At 46.4% G+C, this 22,627-nt stretch overlaps 1 protein-coding gene across 2 annotated transcripts in view; it reads left to right on the top strand.

Annotated features, from left to right (window-relative positions):
- rnf213b (ring finger protein 213b) overlaps positions 1-22,510 on the top strand; it is a 30,919-nt gene extending 8,409 nt beyond the window's left edge. The window contains exons 21-65 of one of the 2 annotated variants that reach the window (XM_053413209.1): positions 60-203; positions 289-441; positions 542-1,835; positions 2,363-2,547; positions 2,627-2,773; positions 3,006-6,785; positions 6,873-7,009; positions 7,087-7,185; positions 7,275-7,387; positions 7,496-7,609; positions 7,735-7,778; positions 7,865-8,021; positions 8,116-8,251; positions 8,865-9,053; positions 9,140-9,273; positions 9,660-9,835; positions 9,916-10,119; positions 10,204-10,391; positions 10,469-10,589; positions 10,904-11,004; positions 11,122-11,298; positions 11,528-11,673; positions 11,762-11,861; positions 12,111-12,225; positions 14,246-14,450; positions 14,544-14,734; positions 15,264-15,380; positions 15,508-15,609; positions 15,800-16,042; positions 16,469-16,550; positions 16,624-16,658; positions 16,756-16,859; positions 16,946-17,090; positions 17,264-17,429; positions 17,507-17,601; positions 17,675-17,923; positions 18,024-18,150; positions 18,289-18,372; positions 18,930-19,110; positions 19,196-19,397; positions 19,494-19,571; positions 19,745-19,942; positions 20,694-20,783; positions 21,141-21,319; positions 21,800-22,510. In XM_053413209.1, coding sequence (XP_053269184.1) covers positions 60-203; positions 289-441; positions 542-1,835; positions 2,363-2,547; positions 2,627-2,773; positions 3,006-6,785; positions 6,873-7,009; positions 7,087-7,185; positions 7,275-7,387; positions 7,496-7,609; positions 7,735-7,778; positions 7,865-8,021; positions 8,116-8,251; positions 8,865-9,053; positions 9,140-9,273; positions 9,660-9,835; positions 9,916-10,119; positions 10,204-10,391; positions 10,469-10,589; positions 10,904-11,004; positions 11,122-11,298; positions 11,528-11,673; positions 11,762-11,861; positions 12,111-12,225; positions 14,246-14,450; positions 14,544-14,734; positions 15,264-15,380; positions 15,508-15,609; positions 15,800-16,042; positions 16,469-16,550; positions 16,624-16,658; positions 16,756-16,859; positions 16,946-17,090; positions 17,264-17,429; positions 17,507-17,601; positions 17,675-17,923; positions 18,024-18,150; positions 18,289-18,372; positions 18,930-19,110; positions 19,196-19,397; positions 19,494-19,571; positions 19,745-19,942; positions 20,694-20,783; positions 21,141-21,319; positions 21,800-21,938 — 11,166 coding nt within the window. In that variant the 3' untranslated portion in view covers positions 21,939-22,510. Of the gene's footprint in view, positions 1-59; positions 204-288; positions 442-541; positions 1,836-2,362; positions 2,548-2,626; positions 2,774-3,005; positions 6,786-6,872; positions 7,010-7,086; positions 7,186-7,274; positions 7,388-7,495; positions 7,610-7,734; positions 7,779-7,864; positions 8,022-8,115; positions 8,252-8,864; positions 9,054-9,139; positions 9,274-9,659; positions 9,836-9,915; positions 10,120-10,203; positions 10,392-10,468; positions 10,590-10,903; positions 11,005-11,121; positions 11,299-11,527; positions 11,674-11,761; positions 11,862-12,110; positions 12,226-14,245; positions 14,451-14,543; positions 14,735-15,263; positions 15,381-15,507; positions 15,610-15,799; positions 16,043-16,468; positions 16,551-16,623; positions 16,659-16,755; positions 16,860-16,945; positions 17,091-17,263; positions 17,430-17,506; positions 17,602-17,674; positions 17,924-18,023; positions 18,151-18,288; positions 18,373-18,926; positions 19,111-19,195; positions 19,398-19,493; positions 19,572-19,744; positions 19,943-20,693; positions 20,784-21,140; positions 21,320-21,799 lie in introns of both variants that reach the window. The other variant, XM_053413208.1, reaches the window with a different exon arrangement.
- Positions 22,511-22,627: the final 117 nt, after the last annotated feature.

Raw genomic sequence — 22,627 nt, 5'->3', positions numbered from 1 at the left:
ATTGGGGGTAGGACATAAATTCCTTTTGCTGTGGCGAAGTTACAGTTTTGGTTTTTCAGAGAGAATCTACTCGATTGCTGAGCTGGTTAAAAGACTTGAAGGAGACCCACGGCTCGGTGGAGCAGTCCTCTCTCTCCCTGGCTTCTTCTGTTAATGCACATGGGGTCTATCACATCGGCTGGTCTGATGGAAACACAGAGAGGGTGAGTGAGAAATCCACCATCAAAAGATGAGTCAAAGAGACCGAGATACAGAACTTTACTTTCTCCGCCTTCTACTGGTTTGCAGAGATGTCTTCAAAACATGGTGCAGGTCAAAGTGACCAGCGACAGAGAGGAGAAGAGCTACAAGCTGGAGGAGCTGCTGGAGCTGCAGAACAAACTGATGCTCATGTCGTCTAAAGGAGAGCACGGCAGAGAACAGGTCAACAGGTTCACTGAGGTCGGTGGCGTTTTCATCCATCATCTATACCTCTTACCCTTTGAAGGTCATGTTAACATGTAGATATGAACTCCTGCACTTCTGTCCACGTGTCCTGCAGGTTTTCGAAGGCGTTCAGAGACTCGGCACCATCCTTCTCCAGATGCAAACATCTGGCAACATGCTCTTCAGAGAGTGGCATGCCAAAGTCCAGTGCTGTCCACAACAGCAGCCGTGCATCACTGTCACCTTCTGGTCCCTGGGGAGCAAAGAGATAGTTTACTCTGGGGAGCTGACGGAGCAGCTACAGACACTGGCTCACTCTATGGACAGCTGTCAAAAGGAATGGCGTTCCTTCATCTGCGACAGGCGCTCAAAGTTCAGCTTGCTGAACCACTACACATCCGAGCAGATTGTGTACCTGTGCTACTGGATACACAAAGTGTGTCAGCAGCGGGCGGCAGCTCCTCAACAACTGTGGAATTTACTTTTCCCTATAAAGCCCCAGTGCACTCTAACTGATGTGAGAGTCGCTCACAGAGAGGCAGTAGGTCTGATGTCAGCATATGATGAATCAGAAGAGTCTGAGTCTGATGATGAAGATCAACGCCACACACCTTCAGACTTAACACCGGATTCACCAGGACACACTGAAGAGGAAGAAGACGAGACTCGTGATTTGATGGAGTTTTCCTCAGAGGATGAAGATGACTGTGCGATGAAATGTGATGATGACCACGACGAGGACAGTCTGGAAAACCTCTGGAGACTATTTAAGAAAGACCAGTCTCGGTATCTCAGTGAGTACTTGGACATCTCCACTCTGGCCCACTTCCTCTCGTGCCTCTCTGAGATGAACCAGCAACACATGATCAGGAACCTACCACCGGTTCTCCAGGAGGGAAAGCCCAATCTCTTGCTCTGTCCCAGCGCAGAGGTTCTTACCACTGTCCTGTCGTTCTACATGGAGAGTCCAGAGCAGCCTCTGCCGTCGGCTGACGAGGTTCTGGTCTGCAGAGAGGAGACCACAGAGGAGGAGGTGGAGATCTTCCTCCGCCGGGCGCTCGGCCAAGGCTCCAAACCAAGCTGTCAGAAGATATATAGTCTTGTGGATCCAGGGCTGCTGGGATATGATGTGAGTGTGGCGTTGGGGGAGCTCTTTGACGCCCTGGAGAGAAGTGCCAGCCCACATTACCGCTTGGTCATCGTCAGTCCTGTTGTGCACCAACACAGATACGTGCCGTCTTTCTTCAGCAATGAAAAAGTACAAGCTGCCGTGAGTCCAACGTCACATAATGCCAGGAAATATCTGCATCACCACTTCACACAAAGCGCACCCCCACAAAACCCTGTGGCACAGGTTTCTCCAGATCAGCTGTCGGTCTGGATGGTGTCCTCTCTGCGCCCTGCAGTTGGTAAGGATAACCCTGATCGGTAAACCATCATGAAAACGTTTAGAGAATAGAGTTTGCAACACTTGAGGTATTGTCACACCAAGTCCAATTTTTTCGTAAACTATTTTTAATCCATCATCCAATAAAAACCTTGAAATAGTCCAAAGTGTTTTATGATTCTAAGAAGGAGAATTTCATCTTTTTATCAAGTTTTGGAATCATTCCCGTTGCTTCCACGTCTTTTTCAGGACGTCATTGGTTCCGTTTGATTCGCTTCCAGCTCTGAGACCAAACGTTAAAAAAGAGGAAAACAACTTTCTGTGATCTAGTGGATCCCGAACAGCTCAAACATCTCTTTGAAAGGAATTTCACAGATGAGAATCAAAAGTGGTCATTTAAATAAATAAACATGACTTGGTGGGCAAAGACCTTAAAACTGTATCCGATCCACAGTGGCAAAAATGTAATGTTTACTGAGGCGGTTAATTTTTCTATTTATTAATGTTGTTTAATTTCTTGACAGAATGCATCTCTGTGTCTGTCATTAGGTAAATCCCTGTATGTGAATCGCTTGTTTGAGAAGTTCCAGCAGAGATCATCTCATACCAAACACATCAGGATCCGACTGATTGAGCCGTGTGTGGATATCGACCTGTTGATTAAGAGTCTATCAGAGGAGCTGGCCTCGTTGAGAGAGCAGGACCCCGTCCTTCTGCACATCGACACTGCTGGAGTAAGTATTCACTCCTTCATCTCTGCCGAGAACTGGTGGTGGCGGTTGTGCTAAAGAGTCTGTGTTCGATACCTGTCAGGTTCGCTCGGGCTTGGAGGAGCTGCTTTTCCATCTGCTGGTTCTGGGCTGTTTGAGTGGAAGTCATGGGATGCTGTGGAGAAGGAATGTGACTCACCTCGTGATGGTTGAGGTCCTGAAGACGTCAACACAAAGCCAGACCAAAGAGGTAGAATGTCGTTTTCAGATCCTAACTCCTTTTCAGTATGTGTGTCAGTGTTTTCAAATGTGATTTGTTTCTTATGGGTCTTTAGACGTTAAACGTCAAAAAGATATTTTTGACTTTTTAACTTTGTGAAAAACCCTATGCCTATAAATGTGAAGCTATTTTTTTGAAACAACTCAGAATCCAAATGATTTCATATTTGATATATTTTAATAATATGACTTTGTTCCTACAGAAGAGCCTTGGACTTCTGGACGTTCTGCCTACGATCCACTGTCGGCCTCCAAGAGAGGTGACGCAGCTGCTGGCAAAACCAAGTGTTTTCACCCTCGATCCACTCATGGATGAGCAGGAGTTTCTCAGTGAGGGGATTCAAAGACCTTATCTATACTTAAAACTTTACAACAGCCGTCAGAACCTGGATCGTGTTACCTACCAGAAAGGATCCAGTCGGGGGGATCCGCTTGATTGTCTCAAACACTTCCTGCTCCACTGTGGAATGAAAGATCCTTCTTGGGCTGAGCTGAAGAACTTCTCCTGGTTCCTCAACGTGCAGCTAAAAGACTGTGAGAACTCCATTTTCTGTGATCCAGACTTCCTTGGTGACCATCTGCCTGGTTTCAAGGGCTTCATTGTGAAGTTCATGATTCTAATGGCCAGAGATTTTGCCTCCCCTTCTCTGAACACATCTGATCAAAGCCCTACGCTGCACGTTGAAAGCAACGACCTTCTTGTCATTCGTAAGCGATGGGAAAATGAGTCACATCCATACATTTTCTTTAATGCAGACAGATTCTCGATGTCTTTCCTTGGCTTTAATGTGAAGAAGTTGCAAAACACACTCTGTGCAGTTGATCCTCACAGCAACAAGGTCCTGATAGAGGATGTGATGTCACAACACCTTTTTGAGGGTTTGGAGCGGCAACAGATCTCTCTCACCGAGGACTTTGATCAGCTGCCCCGACAAGACAAAATCAAGAGGCTCTCATTTGTTGTTGGTGCAAAGAAAGGAATGACGGACCCCGGATTTGATCCAGATCCAACATACGAGCTCACTACTGACAACGTGATGAAGATGTTGGCCATAAACATGAGATTCCGATGTGGAATTCCAGTTGTCATCATGGGAGAAACTGGCTGTGGAAAAACCAGATTAGTCCGATTCCTCTGTGCTCTGCAGAGAGAGGGAAGACCGATGGAGAACATGGTACTTGTCAAGGTGCACGGTGGCACCACAGCAGAGATGATCTACCGAAAGGTGAGGGAGGCAGAGAAACTCGCTGAGCAGAACCGCAAAATGCACCACCTGGACACCATTTTGTTCTTTGATGAAGCGAACACCACAGAGGCCATTTTTGCCATCAAGGAAATCCTGTGTGACCAATCGGTGAAAGGGAACCCTCTGAAAGCCGGCAGTGGCTTAAAGATTATAGCTGCTTGCAATCCCTACAGGAAGCACTCGCCTGAAATGGTGGAGCGCTTGGAACAGGCAGGGTTAGGCTACAGGGTGAAGGCGGATCAAACAGAAGACCGCCTTGGCAAAGTCCCTCTGAGGCAGCTGGTGTACAGGGTTCATCCTCTGCCACCAAGCATGGTGTCTTTGGTGTGGGACTTTGGTCAGCTGAGTGACTCAACTGAACTTTCCTACATCAGACAGATTGTCCAGAAGAAAGTTGCCGACCATTCTTTGCCAGCGACCTGCGAGAATGTAATTTCAAATGTGCTGGCCGCCTCCCAGAAATACATGAGAAGCACGAAGAACGAGTGCAGTTTTGTGAGCCTCAGGGATGTGGAGAGGTCCATGAAAGTGCTGGTTTGGTTTTACCAGCATAGTGAGCTCCTGTTCAACAACTGCTCTCATCACAGTGACATTGAGATAACCCTGAAATGCCTGATTCTTGCAGTTGGTGTTTGCTATTACCCGTCTCTGGTGGCCAAAGGGACATACCTGGATGTCATATGTCAGTACTTTCCAGAACCTCTCTGCTCCTCAACAACGTTGCAGGAGGAGATTTCCTCCTGTCAGAACTTCTTTCTAGAAAACATCAAGACAAGGGAGACCATCGCAAAGAACATTGCACTCAAAGAGAATGTGTTTCTCATGGTGGTTTGCATTGAACTCAGGATCCCACTCTTTCTGGTTGGTAAGCCAGGCAGCTCGAAGTCGCTTGCAAAGACAGTGGTTGCTGATGCCATGCAGGGCCAGAACTCCCACAGTGACCTATTCAAGAAGCTCAAGCAGGTTCACATGGTCTCCTTCCAATGCAGTCCTCACTCCAGTCCAGAGGGCATCATCGGGACATTCAGGAACTGTGCCCGTTTTCAGAAGGACAAAAACATGGAGGAGTATGTATCAGTGGTGGTGCTGGATGAGATTGGACTTGCAGAAGATTCCCCTCAGATGCCCCTGAAGACCCTTCATCCTCTTTTGGAGGATGGATGCATTGACAACGACAAACCAGATCCACACATGAAGGTTGGCTTTGTTGGCATCTCCAACTGGGCTCTCGACCCAGCAAAGATGAACAGAGGAATATTTGTGTCCAGATGGGATCCAAGTGAGGATGAACTTGTGGAAACTGCCAAAGGAATCTGTTCATCCTCCAAACAAATTCTTCGGAAAATCACGCACCTCTTCGAACCTCTGGCGAAGGCTTTCCTGAGCATCTGCAACAAGACCTCAAAGAATCAGTTCTTTGGTCTCAGGGACTATTACAGCCTCGTCAAGATGCTCTTTGCCACAGTCAAATCCACACAGCAGGAGCCGGATGGTGCACAGTTGGTGGAGGCCATCTTGTGTAACTTCAGTGGACAGCCAGAGGGGTTTGACCCTGTGGTATTTTTCCAAGAGGTTCTCCAAAACCTCACAGAAATCCCCAGACCGAGCACCTTGCAAATGGTGAAGAAGAATCTTGATCATGACACGGACCTGGAGAGCCGTTACCTTCTTCTGCTGACCACCAACAACGCAGCTCTCCACATCCTCCAGCAACAAGTCTTTGCCAAAGGAAACTCAATACAGCCTGAAATCATCTTTGGCTCAGGATTTCCAAAGGACCAGGAATATGCCCAAATCTGCCGTAATGTGAACCAAGTGAAAATATGCATGGAGACTGGTCGCACTGTCATCCTGCTCAACATGCAGAACCTCTATGAGAGTCTGTACGATGCTCTGAATCAGTACTATGTTTACCTCAGTAAACAGAGATACGTCGATCTGGGTCTTGGTTCCCACAGAGTTAAATGTCGTGTCCACACAAACTTCCGACTGGTGGTTGTGGAGGACCAGAAGAAGGTCTACGAGCTCTTTCCTGTGCCGCTCATCAACAGACTGGAAAAACACAGACTGGACCGCAGTACTGACCTGGAACCATGGCAGCACAGGGCTCTTCACAAGCTGAAGGAATGGGTGAAGGCGTTCTCCGGTGAGGCCACAGACGATTTCATGCTGTCTGACATTTTTGTAGGCTTCCACGGCGACGCCTGTGCCAGCGCTCTCTTGCAGGCCCTTGAACGGAGAGAACGTAAAGTAGGAGACAGTCCAGGAAGACAGGATGAAAACAGAGACGCATTGGAAGAAGACAAGCTAAATGAAACCATTGAGTCAAGTCCTAATGGACTGATAGAGGCAGCCGAGGATACAACTGATGCAAGGGACACTGAAGTTACTGAGAAGGAGCAAGAAGCTGAGTTGGTGGAACAGAATGATGAATCCACTGAGATGTGCCAAGATGAGACCAAAGAGATGTCTGAGGAGGTGGAGATGATGGAGTCAGAAAACATTGTTGGGTCTGCTGCTGCTGATGATGAGGAAGAAGTCTTCGATTTAGCCAAACGCCTCTTGTTGAACTGCGCCACCCCCGATGCTGTGGTGAGGCTCAAGTATTCTGATTTAGCAAAGCACGAGAGGGAGAAACTCCAGAGGATGTACTTCCAGAAGCAACATCACCACTCACTCCGAGACTTCCTGGAAGGCTGCCTGAGCCGGACCCAGCGATCCACCAGGTTTCTAGAGGTAGGCCACAGGTCACTGGTTTTCATCACTTTCTCTACAATCTTTATAAACCGTTGACATCACTAACAACTGTGTTGCTTGGTGTAGGTAACTACGTTCTCCAGCTTATTCACCAGATCAGATGTCAAGGTGGTAGCCAGGGCCCTCGGACTGCAAATGGAGAAGATCCTCCTGCTCTCGCTCCACCAGTTTGATACTGAAGTCTCCTTCTGCAACACCATACGGTACCGACCGCTCATGACAGCAGCACAGCTTTCTATCTCTGTCATTTCTGTTATTTATCTTTCTCCGTCTGTCCCAGGGGCTTCCTGCAAAATGTCGGCCACTCTCCTTACCTCCTGTTGATTCAGATGGACCTGGAGGAATCCCACTGCAGTGACGAGCTCATAGCATCAGCAAAGTAGGGATCGATACCCTGAGCAGATCTGATTATATATATGTTCAAATTCCAGAGATGACCAACATGTTTATGACTCACTCCACCTACAGATACTGCGTCATGAATTACTTGATGTCACTGGGAGATCAGACTGGTTTGGTGATCTTCATTGTGAAGGTTTCGAGGATCACAAGTCAGTCTCAGTACATCGGTTTCCAAGGTGGTGAGTGCGAAGAGGATTCTGATCATTTCTGTGACACGATTATTTACCGACTGAATCCTCCATAAGGTTTGATAAGACTACAGCCATGTTCCGTCCTTTGTCTCTAAGGCGTCTGGCAGTCGGTGCATATCGATGACCTGAGGGATTCCAAGGACATGAGCCTGAACCTGATGGTTTTCTGTGGAACTCTCATCAGCAACCTGCTCAAACCTGCACTGTCAGGTAGTAACTGTCCCTCCTCCTGTAAAGTAAAGTACTTTTTACATCACAACAAGGAAACAACTTAGTTTATTGTCATTCCAACAATTTTCCAATTAAAAACAAACTGTGTTATTGATCGTTATCAGACCATGAAGACGAAGACACTGGGAGGAACACAGAAGACTCCCAGGTAAATGTAACTGAAATTCACTTTGAATTAAACACATCTTCATTCATATTGTCGCCTGATTGAAATGTGATTGTGTTTGTGTGCAGGCGGACAGAGCCCAGCTCCACAGCCTGGCCTTAGTGACATCATGTATTCAGAAAGCTGTGGGTTTGCTGAGGGACCCTGTTGGTGTGGAATCACGAAGTATGAAGCGGGTGCACCTGCTGCTGTCTCTACTGGGAAGTGCTCAAGGGCACGTAGGAGGTAAATATCTACTATTCATTTGAATTTAGATTTAGCACTCACACCGTCCGTCAGCATCGGTCTCTGGTGTTTAAACCTCCATCTTTACTTGAAGCTCACTTCCAGAGGGTGCTGTTGAGGCGACTGGCTGAGGCCTTGGCCAGAACAGAGGAGTGGATGGATGGTCCTCAGGAGTGGGTGAGCAGAGAAGCCAAGAAACGACAGGCTCTGCAGGAAGGAGGAACTCTGAGGTAAAACTCTTCACGTGGCACAAACTCTTTATTCGTGGTCATAGGTTGTTGTCTTTGAAAAATATCTTTTATGGTTTATAATGACGACGTGTGGAAAGAATCATCAATATAGGAACAACTGATTTTGCTGAGGATCCTAGAATTTATAAAGAATTTCTAACACGATGGGGAAAGAGCCATTTGGAACATGTTCACTGTGTTGGGCTTTGTTTTAATCCAAACTAGCACCAAGGGAAAAACGTTATTTTAGAATAATAGAACAATGAGTTGGAGGGTTGTACAGCATTTGTAGAGTTATGTTGTGGCTCTAAGGGAGTCAATCAAAATGTCCTATCTTGTGTTATCACGTGGAGATTCATAAATAACGATAATAAATGCAGTAGTATAGAAATATATGAGCTTTTCTATCGAATCACTGACCTTCTGGTAAGAGGACGACCCGCTCTACACCCTGAGCCACAAAGAGAGGGAGGTGTCGACAGAGATTTCCCTGAACAACAGTGAAACCTCAGTGATTTATCTGATAATTAATCAGTGACTGATTTATATCCAATATCCTGAAGCAGTCGACCTTCATCAGAACTCACTAACTCTCCCTGTCTCCACCTGGCAGACACACCCTGTGGCGCTGTCTTCAGGCCACTGTGATTCCCATCCTGGCCAGTATGTTAGAGGCCATGGACAGATACTCAAATCTGGACCTGCTCTCTGACCCGACACTCGGCCCCGGCCTGACCACACTGTGGCTGGACATCCTGGACGATTCACAGATCCTAGACCTAACACCTCCTCAAAGAACAAGGTATGGTGGGTTCACATTTCTGTGTAATTCCGTTAATTAAAATGTTAAACTAATCAGCTCTGTGTGTTGATTGTTATGTTCCACAGTGAGTCGGACCAGGAGGTACTGGTGCAGCACTTCTTCATGCTGGATGGTGAAGAACAGCCCTGCTCTGCTCCGTTCAGCTGGATCATCACCATGCATCTGGAGAGTCTGTGGGCAGAATCTGAATTCCTTCCAGGTTTGGACCCAAAACTCATGAATAGATCAGTTAGAGCCACTTGACTCCACTTGAAGGAGTATGAGGAGATGAGTCTCCTGTGGCCTCATGAGGAATGTGGAGCATCTTGTTAAGTCATACTTCAGTACAGGTTCCACATAATGAAAGATGCAAGTGAATGGCTCATAAGCTCCACATTATCATATCTATCAAGAAGTCTATTCTGAAGAAAGAAGCACACAGACTTATTCTCATAAGACCATGACTCTTGTCCTGTTAAATTAAGACTTTATTCCCTCAATATTATAATATTTTATCTCCTGGGATTATGGCCCAATACTCCATGAATTAAGTATTCAATTTAAGTTGAAGTATATATTCCTCTGTCTCTTAAATCTGTTCTTTAGTAACTAAAGAGGGCGGCACAGAGAGGGTTCTCCAGTTTGTGAGCTCGTTCAACAGCAGCCGGCTCGGCGCTCACTTACACAAGCTCTCTGACGAGGAGCGGCTGACGTGTCACCATCGATACCTGAGAGACTTCCTGCTGCTGTCTCTGAAGATCAAGACCGAGGAGGAGCGGAGGGTACGAACATCACCTGTCACATGTTTCCGTTACACATTTTGAGAGAAGGTCACAGTCTGAACCTTCCTGTTGTCACGCAGGTGTTGACCACAGCCATGTTGGGTTGCGTGTCCGAGCTTCAGACGTCCACAGGCTCCGTCCCTGACCTCTCTCCTGCCTGGATAATGGCGGCTGCCAAACATTTTGCCTCCAGACTGGACACGCTCTGCCACATATTCCTGCTGCAGCCACATGTAGCTGCCGCTGTCTCTCCGCGGGGGTCAGAGAAGGAGCCCCAAGAAATGGTGAGAGAAACGTTTTGGCTTCATGTTCAACCTCTTCCTCCTCCTCGTCATCACCAACAGGTCCCATGTCGTTGCCTCTGACAGGTGGAGGACATTCTGGCTCTCGGCGTCTGTGTTGAGCAGATGAAACTTCTGACTGTGACTTCGCTGCAGGCGTGCGAGTCCTTTGTGAGCAGAGTGGAGTTCCTGCAGCCGTGTCTGGACCGAGCGTTTGGTCCGACCTACAGCGCCCTCTGCAGCCCTGGCTGTCGGCAGCATCTGGACTCCATCAGGTGAGTCTGGACACGTGCAGTGAGAGATTGAGACCGATGTCCTGTGTTACTGAGGCTTATTGAGAATCTGTCCTCAGGTTGCTCTGGCATGGGATGCTGGTTGTTACGTCTTTCATCCAACACGTGGTTTTTGAAGTTGAGCTGGACGACTCTCGACTGAAGGAACTGTCTCTCAAACACTGCAACCTTCACCTGAACGTACGTCCAATGCTCCTACTCTTTAGTTTTTGTTTAGTTTCAACCAGAGCGAGTCTCCTGATCCATTTATGTAGCATTTTTGATTTATTTACAATCGCTGCATGAAGAAGCTTCTCTGCAGTTTTTCCCTGAAGGTATTTTATTTCTGACATGTTCTTGAATTGATATGTACATTTCATAAATTGTTATTTTATATTGTTTTAGATGAGGGACTCTTTATTTCAAGGGAGCTTTAGTGGAGTTTTCTTGTTTAGGGCAGGAAACCCAGTCGTCCAGACGTGTTTTCAGATGTTGTTCTTCTGGCTCTGTCACAGCTGATGCAGGAGTCACCTGACATGAGGAGCGAGGACACGCTGAAGCAGCTGATCCGGATCCTCAACTCCTTCCACAACGAGTGCATCATCAGAGATCTGAGGTCAGACAGAGGAGCATCTCATTCCAAAAGCTCTGCAGCAAAAAATCTAACTTTTTTTCTCTTTTAAGCAATTTTTACAATATAAGATTTGCCCAATGTCTAACTTGTGATGTACAGGTTTGGTATTTCCTGCCCAGTTTGCCTACTGGAGCTCAGCGAGCCGTCAGCTCTGCCCTGCCTGCACGTCCTCTGCCTGCCGTGTCTCCAGCGCTGCATCCAGGACAGACGCTCGTGTCCTAAATGCAGAGCAGACGTCCCCCCCGACTTCAAGCCCACGGTTTCTGACGCCATCAAGTGAGTTAGACATAAACAGTGTTTTTAGAAATGTGGTGATTCACAATGCATCATTGGAAACTGCGTCCTAAAGATTACATGTATTTATTTATGTAGAAATTCACAAACAGCATCGACGATACATTTTTTATATTAAAGCAGAATTTTCAGAGCATTATTTACTGAGACTGTAAACTGAGAGTCTTCATAATGAAAATAACAAGTAGATGAATATGTCTCTGTCTCTCAGAGTCGCTCTCCAGCAGCACAGAGCGATCAGGAGCTGCTGTAACTCCTTCTTCCTGGAGGTGGTGTCCAGGTTCTGTCTGTCCGAGGGGCAGGAGCCTGGAGCGGGGGTGGTGGAGCTCCTCTTCTCCTTACTGGTCTCTGCTAATGGTCGGTGGAAAGGAAGCAGCGCAGGGTTTGAACTATATGATGCTTTGATTTGGTTCATCCAGACTTTTCATTATTGTGTGTGATGCAGGAGACGTGTACAGGACCAGAGAGCTCACTCCCTTCCTGGAGTGTGTGGACAACTCTCCGGTGGTTCGATCCGTTCTCCCCAAGCTGCTGCTGCAGTACAGGTGGGGCCATGAATCCAACGAGCCCGGGTGGAGCTAGAGCTTCAACGAGCCCGGGTGGAGCTAGAGCTCCAACCTCATTTAGAAACAAAACCACCATCATTAGAAAGTTCAGAATTTGCCTTTAAGTACTGAAACATGCACCTGGTACTTAGAAATGTACAAAATATGAATTAATAAATGGAAATTAAAATGTACACGGTCAGATTAAAGTAAGCAGCTGATGTTGGTTCTCTGTTCTGCTTCTGTCAGCTTTGATCAGGCAAAGACTCACATTGAAATCTACCTGAAGAACCTGGAGGAGAAACTTCTACTCGACAGAGAAGACCACACAGAACTCTACCTGCTGTTTGTCAACTGTTTCCAGGTAGAACGCCCTGGTGCTCATATCCATCCTTCCATCATCCATCCATCCTTCCATCCATCCTTCCATCCTTCCATCCATCCTGCCATCCTGCCATCCTTCCATCCTTACATCTTTCTATCCTTCCATCCTTCTATCCTTCTATCCTTTCATCCTTCTATCCTTCCATCCTTCCATCCTTCCATCCTTCCATCCTTCTATCCTTCCATCCTTCTAGCCTTTCATCCTTCTATCCTTTCATCCTTCTATCCTTCCATCCTTCCATCTTTCTATCCTTCAATCCTTCCATCCTTCCATCCTTCCATCCTTCTATCCTCCCATCCTTCCATCCTTCCATCCTTCCATCCTTCTATCCTTCCATCCTTCTAGCCTTTCATTCTTCTATCCTTTCATCCTTCTATCCTTCCATCCTTCCACCTTTCTATTCTTCAATCCTTCCATCCTTCCATCCTTCCATCCTTCCATCCTCCCATCCTTCCATCCTTCCATCCATCCATCCTTCTATCCTTTCATCCTTCTATCCTTCCATCCTTCAGTCTTTCTATCCTTGCATCCTTCTATCCTTCCATCCTTCTATCCTTCCATCCTTCCATCCATCCATCCTTCTATCCTTTCATCCTTCTATCCTTCCATCCTTCTATCCTTCCATCCTTCCATCCTTCCATCATTATATCCTTCCATCCTTCTAGCCTTTCATCCTTCAATCCTTTCATCCTTCTATCCTTCCATCCTTCCATCTTTCTATCCTTCAATCCTTGCATCCATCCATCCTTCTATCCTTTCATCCTTCTATCCTTCTATCCTTCCATCCTTCCATCCTTCCATCCTTCCATCCTTCCATCCTTCTATCCTTACATCCTTCTAGCCTTTCATCCTTCAGTCTTTCTATCCTTGCATCCTTCTATCCTTCCATCCTTCTATCCTTCCATCCTTCCATCCATCCATCCTTCTATCCTTTCATCCTTCTATCCTTCCATCCTTCAGTCTTTCTATCCTTGCATCCTTCTATCCTTCCATCCTTCTATCCTTCCATCCTTCCATCCATCCATCCTTCTATCCTTTCATCCTTCTATCCTTCCATCCTTCTATCCTTCCATCCTTCCATCCTTCCATCCTTCCATCCTTCTAGCCTTTCATCCTTCTATCCTTTCATCCTTGACTCCTTCCATCCTTCCATCTTTCTATCCTTCAATCCTTCCATCCATCCATCCTTCTATCCTTTCATCCTTCTATCCTTCCATCCTTCCATCCTTCCATCCTTCCATCCTTCTAGCCTTCCATCCTTCCATCTTTCTATCCTTCCATCCTTCCATCCTTCCATCCTTCCATCCTTCCATCCTTCTATCCTTCCATCCTTCTAGCCTTTCATCCTTCTATCCTTTCATCCTTCTATCCTTCCATCCTTCCACTTTTCTATTCTTCAATCCTTCCATCCTTCCATCCTTCCATCCTCCCATCCTTCCATCCTTCCATCCATCCATCCTTCTATCCTTTCATCCTTCTATCCTTCCATCCTTCAGTCTTTCTATCCTTGCATCCTTCTATCCTTCCATCCTTCTATCCTTCCATCCATCCATCCTTCTATCCTTTCATCCTTCTATCCTTCCATCCTTCTATCCTTCCATCCTTCCATCCTTCTATCCTTCCATCCTTCTAGCCTTTCATCCTTCAATCCTTTCATCCTTCTATCCTTCCATCCTTCCATCTTTCTATCCTTCAATCCTTCCATCCATCCATCCTTCTATCCTTTCATCCTTCTATCCTTCCATCCTTCCATCCTTCTATCCTTACATCCTTCTAGCCTTTCATCCTTCTATCCTTCCATCCTTCCATCTTTCTATCCTTCAATCCTTCCATCCTTCCATCCTTCCATCCTTCTATCCTCCCATCCTTCCATCCTTCCATCCTTCCATCCTTCCATCCATCCTTCCTTTCAACCATCCTTAGAAAAGCCTGTAATAAAAACATCACCTCCTGATATTCAAGCAGAATTGAAGTGTCATGTTCTTTCATTCTTTCTCAGGACTCTCTGTTGTGCTCGGACGCGAGAGAAGAAGACGAGAGCGGAGAACGACGGATGAGAGCAGAAATCCGGTTCCTGAGCCGGTTGGCCAGGAAGCAGGCGGCAGCCCGAGCAGCCGAGCCGGCAGAGTTCCTGCAGGACATGGCCCGACTGAGAATCTGTCTGAGCTTGGCTGCACGGCTCCTGGAGAAAGTCACAGTTCAGGGTGAGTGGAGATGACTGAACCTCACCATGAAGGTCTGATTGATTGGATCTGTTCCGTGGAAACAAAAGAAGGCTGTGGTGTGTGTTTCTTTAGGTGCAGTTGAGAAGGTGGAGGATCAGTACCTGCAGCAGGTGCGAGCGGTGTGTGAGTACTGTGCTAATGACTGGTTCAGGGTTTACCTGCTGCGAGCGCTGCACCGCCTCTCTGGGATCGACTGCATCCTGTCGCTGATGAACAGACCGGCCTACGCATGGCTGTTCCCCAAAGAGCTCCCCCGGCTGCAGGTACCGGGCCCAAACATTCACATTTACATGGTGTAAACTTATAAACTTATTAACTTAAAACTCACTGTTTAAACACGTTTCTTTTAACAATGGTCTTGTCTTTTTTATAAAAATATACTACATCTGAAATATTTTTCAGATCCTCAGCAGGTATTTGCTGTTCGACTGTGCAAACATTTTGAATGTGTTTGTTTCACTTATTTTCATAATCAATTAATCTTTGGTCATTTTGTCGATTGATCGATCAGTGAAATTACTGAAAAGAGTTTTCCAGAGCCAGAGGATTTGTTTTCAAATCACTTGTTCCGAAGATATTTGTTTCAAATAAAACTACAAAAAACAGGCAAATCTTCGATATAGAATCAAATTAATAGTAATCAAAAATATATATAAACACATGAATATATATAAAACCACAACATGGCGCTGTACTGCTCTATTATCTACCATGAACTACTTACCTGTCACATCGTAAGAACGCTTTTTATGAATGAAACCAAACTCAACAGTAGAATGTTTGGTCCCTCAGGTGGTGACCACCGTGGACCCGTTCATGTGCTGTGGGACGTCCTACCGAGAAGTGAGAGACGCTGTGACTCAGGTTCGGCTGCAAAACAAAGCCGGCAACTTCCTGACACAACTAAAGGTCAGAGGTCATCGATCTCATTTTTTGGACACCTGCTTCTAAATTCTGAGTTTTCACTTCTCTTGTCGTTTTTCTCTCATGAGTTGAACTGTTCCTGGTTCTCTGTCGTTCTCCTCCTCCTGTGTAGAAGCTGAGAGGTCCTCAGATCCGACTCGTGGCTCTGGCCTTGTTCAGGAACGTCCCCTCCCGCTACAGATCACCTGACGTCAGCTCACAGCCCTCAGCACAGGTCGCTGCACACGTCTCAAGGCCTTTGTGTCATATAAACCAGATACTGGAACTTTCTGTGCTGGTTCTGGGTTTCACTGGTTAAATAATGTCTCACTGGGAAACTGGGAGATGTCTGTGGAACCACTGTGAAGTGTTTGCATTCAGTCTCTTCTTGACTCACTGTGTTTTGGCCCCATGTGAACGTACAGGACAAGGAGAGACTACAGCCGCTCCTCATCAACATCCAGTCGGTGAAGTTCAGGGAGTTCTGCTCGTCACTGCTGCAGAATCAGATCGGTGGACCGGGCTCACGTCTCCGTGTCTCCCACGATCTCTGTCCTCAGAGACAGACCGTCCTGGAGCTGCTGGTGCATCTGGGCTCTGTGCTGCTCAGTGGAAACAAGTTACTGGCTCCTCTCTCCCAGATCGCCTCCGAGCCGCAGAACGCCAGAGTAAGACGCCACCTGTCCTCTTACACTGCGTTACGTGCAGTACAGTGTAAAATATGTTGTCACCAGGTGGTGGCGCCACAGGATTTCCCTTAACTGCCCAGGGGGGATGGTCTTTAGAATAAACCATAATAGTTTGCAGCAGGAATTTAAGAACTCTGTCTTTCAGCTCTTAATTACGTCAACTAAATGCACTCATATAGTTTAAATAACTAATAGACATGTTATTATTTTAATTCATAGCACAATTTCACCCATTTTATCATTTATTCTGGTTTATTGATTTACATACATTTAGCTGAGGTTGTACAGATTTTAGAGACATGAAGCATTTTAAGATTCTAAAGGAAACTTTATCAAATAATATAACAGACAACCGGCAGCAAATTTCCCATCTCATTTCTGTATAATTCAACTTTTTCCTTCTAGAACTATTTCCTGCCGACGATGCCGGACGATCACTCGGCTGAAGCCCGACAGTGGCTGAAAGACACGAGGCTGCAGTCGTACAGTAAGTGTTTCACAGCCTGAAGCTGCTCGGTGCTTCTCTCGTCATCTTCTCATGTCTCTCTGCTTCTTCTCAGCCTGTGACAACGGACACGTCTGCTTCGTGGGAGAGGTGAGAGCTTCTTTCTGTCCTGTCCTTGCATCAAGCTTGGAGAATGAGATCATCTTTACAAAGTGAATACATTCTGTGTTTCTGTGTTTTCACCCAGTGCGGCAAGCCGATGGTTATATCCAAATGCCCTGACTGTGGAATTTCCATCGGTGGACAAGGACATGTCCCAGTCCACGGCTTCAAACAACAGTTAACTGGGAGGTAATGACACTTTAAACTAACCAGTGTGGTGCCAAATGTTTGTGTTGCGGTTGATTTCATTTGAGCTTCTCCTCGGTGGTGTGAAGAGATCAGACTCGGACGGGACACGTGTTAGGAGACGCTGCTCGCAGGTCTGAAGCTCCTGAGAGACAGATGACCTCCGCTCAGTCCTGCGTCCTGCGGCTGCTCACGCACCTGGCCATGCTTCAAGGAGCCACCAGGAACCAGAGAGTGAGACCTCACTTCCATCTGCTCCACACTTCAGTTTTCACATTCAGATTTTGTAAAGCTTTGACTCAAAATCCTGTAATCAATAACACTGCTCTCAAACCGATGAGAGGATTACAGATCCAGATTGTAATGATCGGCGTCACGTGAACCTCCTGCTGCTCTCTGTGCTGCAGGGAGTGGAGGACTTGATCCAGCCCAGGCCCACGGATGTCTTCAGCTTCCTGTGGAACCACCTTCTGAAGGACATGAGGGTGCTGGGTCGCAGTTTGAATCTGAACCTGGACAACACGGCGGTGACGGTTCATCTGGTGCTCAGCGTCTGCACAGAGTTCAATTCAGGTGATTCTGACTCTCTGACCACGTCCAGTTCTTCTGTTCATGTAAAGAAACGCTGACTCTGCTGAATGTTACCACAGGTTCCAGAGGTCCGATTCCTAATCTGTCCTCTAAAGGAGACCGGCAGCGCTGGGAGGAGCTCGTCCGTGACGCTGCCATCAACCCAGTGCTTCAAGTAAGAAATGATCTGATTAAAATGCTGTGACTGCATTTTGTTTTGCGTGGTGATCAAATCTTTTCTCCTCCAGGATTTGCAGAAGAGTCTTTCTGAAGCTCAGGAGAGAATCAGTGCTGACGATGGACTTGCTGGAAGCTCCCTGATGAACCTGGTCTTCGGGGATCCGGGGAACATGTTGTCGCTCCCCTCCGACTGCCCGACACACCGCTCGTCCTTCTGGACTCTTCCTGAGATCATGACAGTGGAGAGGTTCTCTCAGCTGGTGGGGGAGGCGAGGGGACGCAGCTCTTTACTTCTGCTGCTCGAGTTCCTCAACAAGGTGCCGATGATCCCATCCCACAGGTTCTGTTTGTCTCCAACTCAACTTTTGTGTTGTTTTTCTCATTGAATATGTTGTGGTGTGTGTGTGTGTGTTTCAGATAAACTGTGTGAGACAGTTGCAACACCTCCCTGAGCTGGTTGTGTTACAGTCAGACCTGCTGCGGGTGTTTCCTCAGACGTCTGCAGCTCAGACTATTGCTGAGATGTTGCAGCAGATGCCAGCAGGTAAATCAGCATCTCATTTATTACTGAACGTTTATCATTATATGTGTGTCTTTTTGTTAAATGTGATCCCAGCACTTATATCACACATGCACAGACACACACTCACACAACCTGAGCCTCTGTGGTTGTCGTCCTCAGGATACCAGAAGAGGAAGCTGCAGGAGAGAGTGACCACGTTCATCAGAGTGTGGAACTGCCTCCGAGCCGAGGTGGCAAACAGCTGTAAGCACCTGACCTGTGAACTCTCCTGGGTTCATGTTGTAGAGCTGGATCTGTGAAGGGGAAAAATCTAACCTCTGTTACTGCTGCTGATCTAAATACTGCTGTTATTACTGAAGTGATAATATTAATATGACGGCTACTGTCCCTCTTAAAGTAAAATACACATATCCATATAGTATATATCTATAGTTATTATATATGGCATGATTTAAATTGAGTGAAAGGGAAGTTAGTGAATTGTTCGACAACAATGTTTAATGTAGAAACTCTGAACTCTTCAGTAATTTGTGAAATAATGGGAACTTCACATTTTAAGTATTTGATCAAAATTAAAAACTTCTATACGTATTTAATATACAATATATAATAAAATTCAATATATTTTTGATGAATTATTTGACAGCTAAGAAGTAAATAGAAAATAACTTTATGTAATTTGTTGTTATTCTTAATGTGAGACACATATTCTTTTACTTTCTCCTGTGTGTGTGTGTGTGCGTGTGTGTGTGTGTGTGTGTGTGTGTGTGTGTGTGTGTGCATGTGTGTGTATAAAGCAGCAGACCTGGGTGTGGACGTGAAGTTGTGTGAGAGAGAGGTGTCCACCAAGAGCTCCGGGGAGTTTCTGACGCCGTCCCGACACGGACCGGGCTCGTGTCTCCGGACGCTGGTGACCTTCCTGTCGGAGACTCACAACAGCCTGGTGAGAGAGGCCAGGAGGGCGAGTCGCCAGGAGGACAGGTCCGTGCAGCCGTCACCTGATGAGACCAGGACCAACACAGGGTTCAGCAACTAAAACTGTTTTAACTCTGTTTCATCTCCTCAGTGAGTACATTGTTACGTTGGAGAGGATTTCCGAGACCCAGCTGACTCTGTGCAACCCAGAGAGAGAGCTGCTGCCCCTGGTGTTAGCTCACTGTCACTACACCCTGGAGAAAGGCCGGGAGACGGACAGCAGCTACGATCTGATGGGGATCCAGACGCAGCTCGCCCGCCGCTTCCTGGCTGGAAAACCTCTGATCAAAGCGGTAAAATCTAAATATAACCACGTGTCTCTGAGTCGGTCTCAGGTAAAACCAAACCTTCCTCTCACCAGCACTGTTTTCCACTCTGATTAAAACCAGGACACGTCGCGGTACCTGAACAGACACCTGCAGGATTTCTCTGTGGTTCTATCCGAGGTCCGAGGGAAGGTTTGTCAGGTAAAAGCATTTCTCTCACCTCAGAACATTAGTTACAGAACCAGGCTGGAACTGAGTGGTGCCAGCTGAAGAATGTTCCCAGGAGTCTCCCCTGTACGAGTGTGTGAGGCCACTTTGTTAGAGGTCACATTCCTTCCCTTGCTCCTGCTGACTGTTCCGTGTCCGTCCTGCAGGAGGCGCTGAAGGGTTCTGTGTGCAGCACCATGAGGACGGTGCTGCGCTCGTTCACTGATGTTTGTGACGCCGTGTACGTGGTGGAGATCGGCCTTCGCTTCCTTGGCAAGACGGGCGGTGATCCTCAGGGTCAACTTTCATCCTACCTCACTGACTCTTTGCAGATGCGCCCACAGATTTCCAGCACTGTAGCCAAGGTAGAAGCCTCCTGACCCACAGCTATCTCCACTGCAGCAACACTATGCAAAGAAAGGGATTCGATCTCATCTCGTAAAAAATGCACAGTTAAAACAACCCTCTCTTATTGTCTTTCTCTCAATGGAAGTCCCATTTATAGAATATGTCACTTATACGTAAGATATTTCATAATCAAATTTAACAGTTTATACCTGACTCTGATCTTCTCTGTTGCTATATCACAGAAAAAGATTTACAAGACTAGAAAGATAGAAAAACCCAAACAATGGGGTCCGGACTTTCTCTGGAGTTTGTCTTTCACTCTGGAGAAAGTCCTGAGACTCTCTCCAACGTTTGCTTCCTCACCTGCAGCCCCTCCGGATAATGTCAGGAGTCAATCCAGAGTTCAGTGCACGACTGAAAGCAGAGGAACATTGGTTTTCATGTTTTATAAAACGTCTATTTTGTCTTCTTCTTCTATTGATTTCTATTAAATGTGAAAATCAGCAGCTGCTTGAAATTTGCACGGATTTACTAGTATAGTTGTGGCAATGTGTAAACTCTACATTCTGCATCATCTTGCCACGATAACGTATTTCTGAAAGTGCAGATTGTTCAGGTCACAGAGTCACAGAGAAATGACTGGAAGCTGGTTCCTGCTGTAGAGATATGTTGCTTTCAAAAAAAAGATCAGTTCAGGAGATAAAACCTGCACAAAAAGCCGCTGTGGTTTGTTGTGACCTTTTAAAAACATGAATCTTTTTATTTTAGGGTCTTGGAGAATGCAAACTGGAACACAGCATCTTCACCTGGCAGCTCCTGACTTGTTGGAAATCCGAGCTCATGCTGAACAGAAAACAAGTGAGTATCAATAAAAAGAGAGTTATTGACTGTGGATGGAAGAAATATTTGAACCAAACCCCTTTCACAGACTGAAACTGTTAAATCCGTGAGAGAAACTCTACCCGCGAGGAACCACATAATCACTCATGACCCCTGCTGGCTGCCAGAGACTGACCCCAACACCACGGAGAGTTCACTTTTCTGGGCTGTAATCCGTTGGGCGTGTGCCATCTGACACGGCAGGCGCCCACAGATTGACCCCGATGAAAACCGACTTCGAGGAATTCTGTGTTCGTGGCGGTTTCTGCATTGATGCAAATAGTCGTGGAAGTGAATTAAACATCGATTAAACGTAAATCCTTGATTCTCTTTCAGGACCCGTTTCAGAAACTGGCCCCGAGGTTCCAGCTGAAGCTGTCCGAGGACCAGAGGAGAGGGCTGAAGGTTTTCCTCGCTGTCACAGACGTCGACACGTTTTCTTTGGAGCTTCATGAAATTCTGCTGCTGAAGACGAGCGATGCCGTAACGGACCAGGGTTACCAACCGAGCTGGGAGTAAGCACAAGCCTTTTGTATTCACCCATCTGTAGGGAAACTCATTCACCTTCTGTCAGTGTAGTGTCTGTTGGAGGAAATGCACCAAATGGTAAAACATTCCTAAAACATTTGCAGTATTGACACAAATTTCTCCAAAGGGTGTTTGTGAAAACACAAAGATCACGAGTGAAAGACGTGTGCCTGTTGTCACGTCAGAGATTACCACCCTGGTCCAAAGGAATCCACAGATCCCAGTTTAATCAGAGTAAAGTGTGGAGGTCTCACCCGGGCGCTCCCCTGGGATGTGGAGCCTTTTGACTTCCAGGATGAGAGCGTGACCCTCCAGCCATCTGTCAGGGGAAAGGAGCTTAAGTTGTATCCCCTCTGCCGCAGGTCACTCCTATGGGGGCGGCAGCTGGACAGAGGAGTGAATAGGAATGCTTGGGGTGAAAACAATGGTTCTCGGTGCTAACGCTTCTCCCTCCCTGCTGTTTCCAGCATCAGGTCCACCATGGAGAGCCATTTGGAGGAGAAGAACCTTCCACCTCTGCTGGAGCTGGAGTCTCTACCGGAGGAGATCACTCTGGCACAGGGGGCCGACGTGTGGAGGGCGGCTGTGGACTTTAAAAGAAGATAGATGCTGATTTTTTTTACAGAGATCTGAGTTATTTCTGATTGTTTGTTGTCACTGTAAGATAAGAGAATATCTAAATTCAAATAAGATCCTAAATTCATACATTGGAAGAACGACCAAATCAGGCCTTCAAGGCAAGGAGCAGCTCCAAAGTGACTGTAACTAGAAACAATCACAAGGAGACACACAATGACGACAAAGGGACACAAAACAACCACTGAGAGACACAAAAAGCACCACAAAGAAAAGCTACATGACCACAGAGACAAATTGACCATAAAGAGACAGATAAAGACACAAATATAATAACAATAAACATGCTGAGAGACACAATAGTCTTATATTAAGTTGTAGTGGTACATACCTCAGGGGCCGTTAACCAGTCTGTGTTTTTATAATGCATTAATCATTCTATCCATGGGGACACATTCTGAATAATTGTTCTTTCTCTGATGTGAATATTGTGTCTGAGATGTGAGGCCTTGTTTCTTTCTGTTAAAGTCTTCCTGGTGTTTGATCATGTTAATTTTTTATCTGAGGTTTGAGGGAACATTTAATAAATCATCTGTAAACGAGCTGGAACTTTTTTACTGTTTCTGATTCAGTGAGAAGTGATAATAAATCAAAGCGTCTTTTTGTAAAGTCAACCAAACGGCTGAATGAGCCACGCCCCCTGTGAGGCAGATCCTCTC

This window comes from Pleuronectes platessa, chromosome 21 (assembly GCF_947347685.1).
Source record: "Pleuronectes platessa chromosome 21, fPlePla1.1, whole genome shotgun sequence".
Classification (NCBI taxonomy): Eukaryota; Metazoa; Chordata; class Actinopteri; order Pleuronectiformes; family Pleuronectidae; genus Pleuronectes; species Pleuronectes platessa.
The sequence above is the reverse complement of the archived record's forward strand: the minus strand, read 5'-3'. Positions and strand labels throughout refer to the sequence as shown.